General features: G+C 49.9%; 1 protein-coding gene across 6 annotated transcripts in view; it reads right to left on the reverse strand.

Annotated features, from left to right (window-relative positions):
- The window catches only part of PXYLP1 (2-phosphoxylose phosphatase 1), a 69,815-nt gene that overhangs the window by 16,206 nt on the left and 40,151 nt on the right, over positions 1 to 13,458 (reverse strand). For all 6 annotated transcript variants that reach the window (XM_011232404.3, XM_034661902.1, XM_034661904.1 and 3 more), the window contains one exon: positions 657 to 815. In XM_011232404.3, coding sequence (XP_011230706.1) covers positions 657 to 815 — 159 coding nt within the window. The remainder of the gene's footprint in view (positions 1 to 656; positions 816 to 13,458) is intronic.

Genomic DNA, 13,458 nt, shown 5'->3' on the forward strand with positions numbered 1-13,458 from the left:
ACAAATGAGGGCACAAATTGATAAAAATATTCAATATCATTCTGTGATACACTTTAAAAAAAGCAAAACTCAACACAGAAGTCCTATTTTCCTACACCTTTACTGCAAGATACCCACAGAGCATCCTGCATCCTGTGGAAGAGAGTTTTCCTGGAAAGGAGGAGCGTAGATGGGGGTGACGTCCTAGAGCCCATCAAGCCTACGTTTCCATCTCCGGTATCTCACCGAAAACCATAATGGCAAACGTGTGGGGGGCTTACCCCCATTCCACAGATGAGGAAGGTAAGACTTGGGGGGGCGCCTGGGTGGCACAGCGGTTAGGCGTCTGCCTTCGGCTCAGGGCGTGGTCCTGGCGTTATGGGATCGAGCCCCACGTCAGGCTCCTCTGCTATGAGCCTGCTTCTTCCTCTCCCACTCCCCCTGCTTGTGTTCCCTCTCTCGCTGGCTGTCTCTATCTCTGTCAAATAAATAAATAAAATCTTTAAAAAAAAAAAAAAAAAAAAAAAGACTTGGGAACTCATTCAAGGGCATGGCCTCGTGCCAACTGCAGGACTTGAGCCCAGGCCGTCTGGCTCCCTCCTACCACACTGTGCCGCTTGAAGAACTCCTAGTCCCCAGAGGGGTGCGGGTCCCGATGCCACCCTGGGCAGGCCTACCTTCCATGCTGCGCTCAGCCACACTGGGAATGTTGCAGTACAGGAGAGCTTCGTAAATGGGGTCCGTCACGGGGGGCTCTGTCACTGGCTCAGGCATGACTCTCTTTCGACTCTTGCTACTTGCTCCATTCTTAGCTGTGGACACCGGGGTCAGGTGGACTACAAGGGAAGCAAAGCAGGTCATGACATGGGCTGTCATGGGAGGCACCAGGCCAGCTGCAGGGGCCCAGAGTGCGGCTGGAATTACACCGAGTAGGTCTTCTCTCCCTCAGTCCAGCAAGCGGGCAGCTTCTCATCAAGAACTGTTTCTAGAGCCCCCACTGTGCCCTGCCTCGTTCTCCATTACCTTCTCCTGACCAATAATCAGCTGTGCAAAGGCAGGTGGGCCACCCTGGAGAAAGGGGCCTCGCTCCAGTGGTAAAGGAAGAACTTCGAGCAGCCTGCTTACTGTTGGGCTGGCCGAGAAAAGGGGCCAAGACACCCAAGACGGCCGACTCTCCCGCCAAGATTTAAACCAAAACCGAGGCGGGAAACCGAAACCCATCCTACCGACTTTCCTCACCCCCAGCAGTACCCAATAAAACCCTGCCACGACTCTCCAAGACAGACTTTCCCCCACCCCCAGCGGTGCCCAATAAAAACCCTCGCTGCCCTGCCCTGGGCGCGACTTCCCCTACTCAACACTCTTTCCCGCTCGCCCAAGGGTGCTTGCAATAAAGCTCATCCTCCGGACCACGTTTGCCTTTGCGGTCTTGATTTCATTGGCGACGAGAAAAAAAACCTAACACTTACCTTATTTTTTTTTTAAGATTTTATTTATTTATTTGACACAGAGAGAAAGAGAGAGAGAGAGAGAGGCACGAGCACAAGCAAGAGGAGTGGGAGAGGGAGAAGCAGGCTCCCTGCTGAGCAGGAAGCCCGATGCGGGGCTCAATCCCAGGACCTGGGATCACGACCCGAGCCAAAGGCAGACACTCAACTGACTGAGCCCACCCAGGTGCCCCTGGTTACCTTATTCTTAACACCCTTTGAATTCTGGTAAATACCAGGGAGGAAAGCCATCACCTCTTGAGTGCCTACGAAGTGCTGGATGTACTGACAGATCTCGTTTGATATCATCTGCTTTGCACTTTGGGGCCCCCAAGAGCCCGATGGCAAGCATCACTCATTGATCCTCACAAGACCACCTTACAGAAGAGAGAGTCTAGTGCCAGGAGGGAGACTGAGGCAGCCACCCAAGGAGGATGTGGTGGATGGAGCCCCATGTCAAGCTCATTCCTCTGCCTCCAGGCCAGGTTCTCCCCACCAGTCTTCTGGATGTCATGCATGGGCCCTGCAGTCTGTCCAGCTAGCACCCCTCTTTCTGTGGGTGAACTGCTCCTTCCCCTCCTCATGTGGTTCTGGTTGAACTATCAATCACCGTGTTCCTGCCCCCGGCCGGGGCAGGGAGCATGTGACTGAGTTAATGAGGATAGTGGTGGGACAACTGGTCTCCTTTTCCTTGACAGAGGTGCTGTGCACTCACAGGAAAGGGTCTCTTTTGTATGCTGATCTATAAGAATGGAAACCCGGGGCTGCCCCAGCTACCTGTCCCTCCTCGGACAGCCTCTGTCTGCAGTGGGAGAAAATGATGCTGAGTAGAGACAAGGCAGACCAACAAATGCAGAGACTTAATCAGAGAGTGAAAGAAAGACCTGAGGACATCCATTCTTGGAGACCTTGGGTTCAGATGTGGCTGAAGCCAGAACCTCTCTTAGCTGTCCCAGTTATATACATCATATATAACCCTTCTTGCTTAAGCTAGTTTGAGTTGGGTTTTAATTACTTTCAACCAAATGAGTCCTGACTAATAGACTTCATCAATTACTTATAAGCAGATGTAAGTCCATCTTCTGGGTCAACGGTCCCCAACTTTTCCATGTATGGGGGACCTCTTTGCAGCATCACAGATTTTCTGGAACTCTCTACACAATGATAGTTGTATTTTTAGCACCCACCGAGAAAATGCACAGAAATAGCTGTGCCCGTGTATCATTTAATTTCCAAAAAGTTTATTAATCATCAGAATATATGTACATACATACATTTGAACAATAGCTAAAACAGGGCCCACCCACTAGCCTAAAGCCACTTAAATTCCCTAATTCCCTCTACAGATTCTTATAAATAAATACTTAAGACTTCCCTTTGGCAAACAGATGTCATAAATAAAGGTAAAAGACAAACAATCCATTGAAAGGAAAATGTTTGCAACATGCATAACAGACAAATTATTAATATCCAAAATGCATATGAGCTCCTACAACTAAAAAATCAGTAGGGATATGAGCAGGCTAATTAGAGAAAGACAAATACCAATGGCAATGAACATATGAAAAGATGTTCAACGTTATTCATAATTAAATACAAAATAAAACAATAGCCTCTGATCCCACCTATCAGACTAGAATATCATGTTTTAATAATAATAGCAGTACTGGCAAGGGTGTAAAAACTCACTTCCACACCGCAAGTGACAGCGGAAATAGAAACCTTTTGGAAGTATTTGGCAGTATCCACTAAATGTTATATGTGCCTTATCCCCAATCCCATTATTCTACATCTTGGAATCTACTAGCCAGACATCAATTCCAATCACAAAGATGTATGGCCAAGGGGATTCGCTGCAGTGCTGTTTGTAATAACAAAAAAGGGAAACCGACTAAGCATCCATCATCAACAGTACAGAATGTTACATCCATATTGGGGAATATTCTGCTACAGTTAAAAAGAGTGGAAAAGAATCAAAGATAAATGAAGTGAGGTGAATAAGCCAAGTTATTGGATAAGAAAAAACAAACTATAAATGTACAAAAATGCAGGCATCTGTTTATTACGTAAATGCATAGAAAGACGTCTATAAGCATCCATTATGATGCAGCAGTGGTTTTCTCTAGGGAATGGATGGAATAGGCCGTGAAGAAGTATTTTTACTTGTTTTTCCATAAATGTCTATACTGCTTTACCGATCTACACACATACATATTTACAGTAAGCATGTGTTACATACTTCCTCTATGTACAGACATACATGTATCTTTCTATAATGTCTAGCCGTACTTCTTTTATTAGCATATTTTGATTCATTACTTGTGTTACTTGTATTAAAACAACCATCACAGAGCTATAGAATTGGTCCTTCACCAATTCAAAATTAGTCCTTTGGTTGGCCCTACAGCCACTTTCTTCCCAGCAGCTAGAAATGTCTGGAACGGCTAACACACAAGCTCAGGTGTCTAGAGATAATTTACCACTGGGGCATTTGTGCCAGAGCAAGGGAACGAGAAAAGTGTGTGACTGCAGGCAGCATCTTAATGACCCGGCGATTCTGGCTGTGTGGCAACCCTCAGAGCTTACCTCTGCTCTTCTATGAAATGGTGCCAGATTCTGGCCCCTTGGCCATGCCTGTGGGCACACTTCCTTTGAGTCTGGGCCAGACACAGGTGAAGCTAAGGACACATGAAGGTAGGAGTGACACAGGGACACAGGGGCATAGGTTTGCTAGTTTACCTGTAAGCACATGGGGGAAGGCCTGTGGGGGCCGCCACTTGGGAACAGCTATAGACTGAATGTTTGTGTCCCCTTAAAATTCACATGTTGAAACCCTAACCCCCAATGTGATGGTATTTGGAGGTGAGGCCTTTGGAAGATGATTAGGTCAAATGGGATTAGCATCCTTATAAATGAGACCCCGAAGAGTAACCCCCTCCCTGCCCCTCCACCATCTGAGTTTACAGAGAAAAGATTTTCTCAGAAGTGGGTCTTCACAGACGCTGAATCTGCTGATGCTTTGATCTTGGACTTCCCAGTGTCCAGAACTGAAAAAAATAAATTCCTGTTGTTTATAAGCTACCCTGTTTATAGTATTTTTATCAAGTGGCCCAATGGAATAAGAAGGAACCATGGTAGTTGGGGGCCCAAAGGACCCATTCACGACCCAAGGAAGCAGTGGTTTGAAAGTCACAGATAAAGACTGGGTGATAATCAGAGGCGGTCGGTCCAGGAAGATTTTATCCCTGGTATCTGGGCGTGTCGGCCTCACCCACTAGCTGCTGAGGTCACCCAGGGCTGTTTGCACCCTCCTGAGTCACCAGAACGCAGGGCTAGCCTACACAGGGCCCATCGATGGGTCCTCCAGATGCCAGACATTTGGGGGAGATTCTGATGCAAGGAAGCCAGGGGGTGAGCCAGATCCATCCTCTTACATCCTTGCCCCTCACTTAGTCCTCACTGTCCTGAACTGCTTGGAGCTGCCCCACGGCCACAGGGGGTTTCTCCCCCATGCCCCTCCTTTTGTGTCTAACTACCCTCATCCCACCACTGTTCCTCAAATCTGGCCAACTCCATAATGACCATGGGGTCATCCCTCCAGAAAACGAACTCCGACATCCCTCTTCCATTGGCCCCCCACTCCCAGTCCTTGCTGCCATCTTGTCTCACAACACAGTACCCACAAACAGGAGTGTCCACAGTTTGTCAACCAGCCACCCCAAGCATCCGGAGGGTCAGGGCTCTGTCTTTTTCATCTTTATTTCCCCCCTCCAACCAGCACATGGCAGGCCCCCTATAACTGCTTATTGAACTGGAGACCTACTCTGAGCCAGGCACTGTGCTCCTCACTTTTGATGAAGTGTTTCACTGGATAGAGGACCCAGGGTCGGGATCAGATCATTACTTACCAGAACAGGCCCCTGAGCCATAAGCCCTGTGTGGCCTTGGTCCTCGGGCCAGCCCAGTTACTTGGACAAACTCAATGATCCACAGGAACAGCAGGTGATCTTACAGCCAGGTGTCTGCTGCCAGCTCATTACCAGGGAGTCCTTCTGACTTGCACACAGACAGGTTAGTGCCCCTCCTCCAGGGCACCAAGCCCACGCCCCTGGTCTCTAGCTCATCTCCCTATATCTGGGCCCTGGTCCAGGACAGAGAACAAACACCTACCCGCACACCTGGCCTTCCTCCACTAGCTCTAGCCTTAAGAACCTCCTGGACACAAGCCCTTGACACGAGCCTCAGATCTGCCTTGGCTGAGCATCGCGGGGGCTCCCATCCCAGGGTCTGATCACCGCCCCTCCCTTCCTTCTGTGGACTGGCACTTCCCCCCAGGCCAACCCTGTGGCTGGGCTGGGGGCTGCCACGCTACTCCTCTAGGATCCCGTCCTTGCCATACTGACTGGTCTAGGGACAGGGAGCTGAGTCTAGCCAACTGTGCCAGTAAGAGCCCTTTCCAGGAAAGAAAGGCTTCCCCATGTAGAAGAAGCAGTTTCATAAGAAGTCAGGTGACCTCCTGCCATCCCCACCCAAGGCTGTAGGCTGCTTCCTACTGTCCTTGTGCCTGTGTGGCTCAGTTGTCAGCCCCTCCTCTCGTTACACTGACCCCCTGGCAGATCCAAATCAGGTGTCAGGGATGCACAGGTGTCCTGGTGAAGGCAAACATGACAGGGCGAAAGTGCTGGCTCACCTCTCCATCACTGGCTCAGCTGCCTGAGTCACACCACTGACCACACCAGCAAAGACCCTTACAGGACCAAAGGCGTGGCCCCACCATCTCCCTTTTACCTTCCTCGCTCTGGGGCCTGCCTCACCATCAGCCGTGGGCTGGTCATCTCCCTGGTGGACCGGAGTCACCTCTTGGGACTTCTCATTTCCAGGGCCACTGAAGTCTGTCCTCAGTCTCCCCTGCTGCCATGTCTGTCCATGGTTCTGAACGCAGGGAGGTGGTACGGGGCTGTGGGCTACCGAGTCACAAACGTGGGTTCAAGTCCTGACTTTGTAACTTTCCAGCTGCATAACCCTGGGCAAACACTATGCCTCCCTATGCCTCATTCCCTTCCCCTGTAAAATACAGATGACAGCATCTCCACCAGAGTGGCGGTGTGGATACTTGAGACGGTCACCTGGGAACACCACATGGTGCCTGCTGTGTGGTAAGAGATAAAGAAGTGCTATCTGCACATCTGTCCCCTTGATGTGATTATTCTGGCTACTTCCAGGCTCTTAAAAGGTGCAACCTTCAACTTGGGATCTGGAAGGGATGCTGACCCTCTGTGTCCACACCTTTCACAGAAGCACAATGAACCAGTCTCCCTTCCCCTCTCGACCACCCAATTTCAGCAGCTTTTCTGACTCCTTTAAATACATCCAGCTTATCCAAGTTGGCACCTTCTTTTTTTTCTTTAAGCTCCACACCCAACATGGGGCTCGAACTCACGACCCTGATATCAAGAGTCACATGCTCTACTGCCTGGCCAGCCACATGTCCCCAAGATGTCATCTTCTTATAAGCTAAAATACCCCTCGTTCTAGAATCGCCCAATCATCCTTGAATTCTGTCTCCGCCACTGGCCGCCAAAGAATAACAATCTGCTCTACGGGCAGTTCCCACAATTCCCCCAGTGCTCCTCAACCCACCCAGTTGTCTTAAAGGTCCACTGTGCCTCTACCCTGCACTGAATATAAAAATGTCTGTGCATAATTCTCAAACATAAACCAGAACCACAACTGGAGACGTGTTCTGTGATTTGCCTTTGGCCATCTGCTTTTACAGGCAGGAGTAGAAATCGTGCTTAGGGGTGCAAGGTGGAAATCAAGGTGCAAGGTGGAAATCAAGTACACATTTGCATACTTGGAGAAACCTGGTTTTACATGGACAAGATTGATCAAACAGCTGAATCTATCCTTTCTGACCTATCCACCTTGGGCCACACTACAATACCAACCTTTCCTGTTCTCATTCTTAACTATTCTTCATTCCTCATTCTCGTTGCCTCATGGTGAACCCCTGTTAAGTAAGAACCTAGTAAGTGCTTTTGGTGCCAGTGATACGACTGGTCCCATTTAGGGAGCCAGCAAACCACAGAAGGTATGGCTCTTTGGGACTCAGCACATCGACAGGCTGGAGGTTTTGGCTGAGGCCGTTCCCAAGCTCTTATCTCCTCCTCGCCTGCCCCTCCCTCTGACGTCAGCCACTGGGCCCTAAGTCCACGTTCTGCCAGAGCACAGGGACAGGGTTCCCATGGTGGCCGGAGCTTGACCCCAGCTGTGGCCTCCCAGAGGGGACAGGAAAACTCACTATCTTCTGAGGCAGCTGATAACTGGCCTGGCCCAAACAGAGTCCTTTGGCTGAGATGACAGAAGCATCGAGGACTCCAAATCATGACAGAAACTAGAAATCAGAGAGCCATCCAAGGACAGGCCCCCGGAAAGAACTGTGAAAAGAACCTCAGTCATCCTTAACCATCTCATAGCCCGAATCCCCCCTGCCGCCCCTTTGAGAATCTGATAACATTTACTGCTCCTCAACCCTGAAAAAGGACTGTATACACAAGCTTCTGAATTTGAATTCTGAGGGTTCACAGGGCCCCCAGAACTACATGAGACGATGCTGACATCAGGCTAACAACTCAATGTGCTTGGAAATAGGTTACTGATTTCGACACCCTTGATAGGAGATTTTCCTTTTTTCAAAATGAAAGGGAGCTTTACAACTCATATAAACATGTGTTCATCCTAAAATAGCCATTCAACACCAAGGTATAAAAAGAAGTGAAAATCGCCCATAATCTTATCACCCGGAACAACCCCCAGTCTACATTTTAGTGCCCACGTGTGGCCGGATGTCCTGCCAGAGGTTATATCTGTGTTTCTGTCCCTGCTCTGAGAGTCACTCAGGCCCAAGGACATTGCTTCCCCTCCCTTCAGGAGGAACAAGTAAGTTTTCAGTATCTCAAAGGCCTACCTTTTGAGAGCACTAAACCCCACTGAGGTCACCAAACCAACTGCCCAGGAAGGCAGCTGGTCATCTGCCTTCTGTGGAAAGGGTCACAAGGAAGAGATGGCCAGGGGTGAGGGTGCGTTTTGGGGAAGCCCCCTCACCGAGAGACAACGCTGAGGGAGGGGCCTGCACCCTCAGGTACCTGGACTGACCGGCCAGCCCACCTGCTGGTGGTACCAGGGGCTGGGGAGAGACAGAGCTCTGGCTGGGTTCCAGGTTCCCCAAGAGGCACATCCCCGGGCAGTGGGGTCCAGCCCCTTAGATGACACAGGAAAGCAAGGGAGGGAGGCAGGGAGGGGCAGGATGTGATGCTGCAGCCCAAGCCAGACTTGACAGACAGGGGCCATGCGTCATGCCCGACTCCCTGTCCCTCCGGCCCAGGGGCAGCCTGGCTCGGCTGGGCGTGTGAGGCACTGAGTGCTGACAATGAGACAGTTGCACAGCTCTCTCCGGGTACAGCCTGACCTCACCCTCACACTCCGATTCAGGTTCTGCCCTCAAGACCTCATTCCTGATAGTTTCAGGAACCTCCAGGCCACCCTCTCCCCGGGGCAGAGCTGCTATCGAGATCACAGGGCTCCACCTCTGATGACCACTGACCTCAAGTCAAGGTGGACTGTCTCGTTTCTTCTCTTTTTTCTAATGTCATCAGCTTGGAGCAGGTGTCCCGTTGCCAAGACAACAGGGAGTGGGGCCCAAGTTCATCGGTGCAGTTGGAGCAAACTCCCTGCACCTGGGCAAACTCCCACTGTGTCCTTGGCTCCCCTCCACTCCGCCATTACTCCAATGTAAACATCCTGCAGCTTTCTCTCCTATTTTGTCCCTCTCTCACACAGTCTTGGCCTATGCAGATACTCTCCCTGAGTTCACTAGCTACTTTTACTAACATTCTCTTGATTTACTCACTAGCCCCGATAATCTCTTCTCTAAAACCGGAGATTCCCTTCTTGCCAATACTGTTGAGCTGACACACACACGTATTCCCATATAAAACACCATATGTACTTTTAGTTACTATATCATGGACAACCTTGCATGTGAATACAGACAGATCTGGGTAATCACAGCGTTAACGGCTGCAAGAGTATTTACTGTTGGATGCTTCCGCTGCCTTCCCCCCTTTTGCCACTTGTAAGGAATGCTGCTAAAAAACATCTTTGAACACACATTTCTATCCTCTCATCAAATTATTCTTAGGAGAATTTCTCTAAGATCAGAATTTGGGAGATGGGTAGTAAGGAGGGCACGTATTGCATGGTGCACTGGGTGTTATATGCAACTAATGAATCATCAAACTTTACATCAAAAACCAGGGATGTACTGTATGGTGACTAACATAATATAATAAAAAATATTTAAAAAAAAAAAGAAATTGGGAAGGAAGGAAAGAAGGAGGGAGGGGGAGAGAGAGAGAGGAGAGAAACAATGTCTCCCCCGCCCCCAGAATACTGGAAATGACCCCCACACAAAAACGTGTCCAATTTTAGCTCATGGAAGGGGCTGCTACATGATACTCTGCCCTCCCCCCCCATGTAACAACAACATCAACTTAAGACATATGACGAAAGCTGATCTGTCACACTTCATTTTAACACCTACAGAATTTTTTCACCCACAGATATTTAACTCTATGTGGTAGGTGGAAAGGAAGCATTCAGAGAAAAAGCAAAATTAAAACTTTCAGAAATCAAACAGAAAATAAACCTCCAAGAAAAGAAATGAAATAAAAAAAAATACTAAATGTAAAACTTTCGTGAAAATGATGAGATTGGGATATTATACACATAACTTCTTAGGTTAAAAATGCAAGCCTCATATTTAATTCCTCATTCTTTCTGACTCCAATTCAGCAAAATAAAATCCCAGGAGGAACCTTACTGTGGCTTTTTTTTTTTTTTAAAGATTTTATTTATTTGACAGAGAGAGAGACAGCCAGCGAGAGAGGGAACACAAGCAGGGGGAGTGGGAGAGGGAGAAGCAGTCCCAGCAGAGGAGCCTGATGTGGGGCTCGATCCCAGGACTCTGGGATCACGCCCTGAGCCGAAGGCAGACGTTTAACCACTATGCCACCCAGGCGCCCCTGGCTTTTAAAGTACAGTACAGAAGGGCGCCTGGGTGGCTCAGTTGGCTGGACATCCGACTCTTGGTTTCGGCTTAGGTCAGGATCTGGGGGTCCTGAGATGAAGCCCCTCCCATCTGTGTTGGGCTCTGCGCTCAGCAGGGAGTCTGCTTGAGGTTCTTTCTTCCTCTGCCTCTCCCCCTGCTTGTGCACTGTCTCTCTCTAAAATACATAAATAAATCTTTTTAAAAAAATAGAGTACATAGTCCATAAGACCCTTGGCATTCTAAGGGTTGCAGACCCAAACCGTTGCCATGAAAACATTAAAATCTTCATGAATCCCCAACTCCCACACACCACTGTGGCACAGGCTTTTCTCCATAAAACAGACACAGGATGAAAAGCAGGAGGGACAGAGTCCCCCCGCTGGCAGGGCCAGGCCTGCTCAGCAGCCAGGAGCTCAAGCCCAGCTATTATTATCCAAATTTGTGCCTTAGCAAAATCCCCGCCACCATCTGCCACAGAGTTCAGCGTGCCTGCAGAGGGTGGGAGCCGTGAATGCCAACAGCCGACTACGAAGAGCCAGCTGAAGCCACGGTCTGAACCGCCAAGGGGACTGTGACAACACCCAGGCACCTTTCAGGGGCTCCTCACTCGCCTTCTCAGAGGCAACCTTCTTTTAATTCACATGCTGTTGTAGCAAGCGTGGTTATTCTCTTTACCAGATGACAACGGATCCTCTGGAGAAAGCGGAGGGGTGTGGGGGCTGGAGGCTGCGGGAAAATGATGGCTCTGTGGGAAGAGGGGACCAGGGAAACTACTGAAGACTCACACGTACAGCTCGCACACACACCACCCACCACTCACTGCATACACACCGCTCACACACACCGCTCACATGCACCAGATACACACATCACACACACACACTACTCACACACCACGTACGTACAACTCACACACACTAAGTTGGCTCAGGTGGGTTACCTACTGAACACACACAGCACTCACACCACATAGACAACACCACCACTGCTATACACCACACGCACACAACTCACACACGGGCTGTTTGGCTGGGGGCCTGCGGGTCACACACACAGAGCTGATAAGCTGAGGCTCCTCAGCTGCCTCCCTGCTTCCCTCAGCTTTGGGGCTCCCCCTGTCTGCTGCCATTCTGTCTCCTTCACGGCCTCCCTTCCTCGTCTGCCCAGATCTCATCTTTGCCCTGTCGTTTCTTCCTCCTACCTGTACCACAGGGCACAAACTCCCAAGGTGACGGGGTTCTGCAGGTGCAGACCACGGAGAAAGGAAGAGCTTGCAGTCCCCACCAGGGGGGTGGCCAGTAGTCAGCTGCTGGCTCCAGCCACTGTCCCCGAAAGACACCATGGTTCTCAGCTTGCTGGACAGTCTTTTTTTTTTTAAAGAGGGGCTGGAAGTTTATATGAAACCGCCTAAGTTCTAAAACATTCGTAAATAAATGTAAAAATGTGAAAACACGGGTTGGGCCAAATAAAACCGTCAGTCTGGAGTGGCTTCCACATGCTCCCGGGAGACCTCGTCTCCTCAGGTCATGGCTTCAGGAACAGCGAACAGGAAGCCCCCCAGCAGGGCCTCCAGAGAGGGTCCCTCTTAGGCTCAGATCCTGAAACCACATTCCGGAAAGACACGGTACCCAGCTGGCCCTCTGGTACCTCACCAACACCTCCAACTCCTTGTCCTGCTCCACACACAGCTGGCCCACTTGCCTGGGCCTTAGCCAGACCGGGGAGCCATCACCCCACGTGGTCACCTCCCAGTCCACGTTCTGGGCATTTTCTTTAGCCTTCGGCATACTTACCCCGGTGGAGAGGAGACGTTTAGGGGAATGAACACACAAACGCCCGAGTGAATGAGGCATCTACTGAGTGACCCGAGCCATACTCCTGTGTGTCATGGTGGGGTCTTCCCCTTCTCTCCTCACCCTGGCCCCCTCTACCACCCAATTAGTTCAAAGTCCCACGGCATCACCTGCCACTTTGGCTTTGCTTCTTATTCCAGGGCCAATGCCTTCAAGGTGCTCCCTCAGCCTCTGATGGAGGCAAAACTGCCTGAGTTGCCACCCAGCTTCACCCTCCCATCAGCCCCTGAACAGGGAGTGCCCAGGATTTGTGCTTATTAGACTCACCCAGAGAGGGTGTCAAAGTGTAGATTTCTGGGTCCCATGCCTGCCAAAATTCTGATTCTGTAGGGAGGGGCACAAAAGGTGCTCTTTTTTGGTTGTGGAACATGCATTCTTTACAAGTTTCCAGAGCCACTCTGCTCAAGGTACTCAGAAGACCACACCTGGGCAAACACTATCCTGGACTATGGTCTTTCCAAGCCATCACTCTCCTGGTCTGTTCCCTGCTTCCAGTGGCCTCCCCACAGCCTTCAGGATATAACGTAGTGATGGAGGTGGCCCCAGTGTTTGTCCAACTTAATAGCTACACACACGTGACCCACCCGGTCCTACTCTCTTTCACTCTGTCTTTGCACGCCCACCTCCATCTGCAGGCATGCCCCTCCCACCTTCCTCCATGGCCAACTCCTACTCACCCCTCAGGGATGAAGCTCAGGTGTCACCTCTGCTGGGGAGTCTTCCCTGAATTCCCAGACTGGATTAGCTTCTTGTCCTCTGTCCTCCCATATCACCCTGCTGTAAATGATCTCTAATTCATTTTATTTAACAAACATATATACAGTGATCACTACGTGCCAGGCACTGTTCTAAGTGTCTTAAAATATGAGCTCACTGACTCCTTTACTAACCCCATGAAACTGGCACTATAGTTATCCCCATTCTACAGATGAAGAAACTGAGGCAGGGAGAGGGTAAATAACATGGCCGAGGTCACCTAACTGGTAAGTGGCAGGACAGGGACTCAATCCAGGCAGTCTGGCTTTTTCTT

This window comes from Ailuropoda melanoleuca, chromosome 6, assembly GCF_002007445.2.
Source record: "Ailuropoda melanoleuca isolate Jingjing chromosome 6, ASM200744v2, whole genome shotgun sequence".
NCBI lineage: Eukaryota > Metazoa > Chordata > Mammalia > Carnivora > Ursidae > Ailuropoda > Ailuropoda melanoleuca.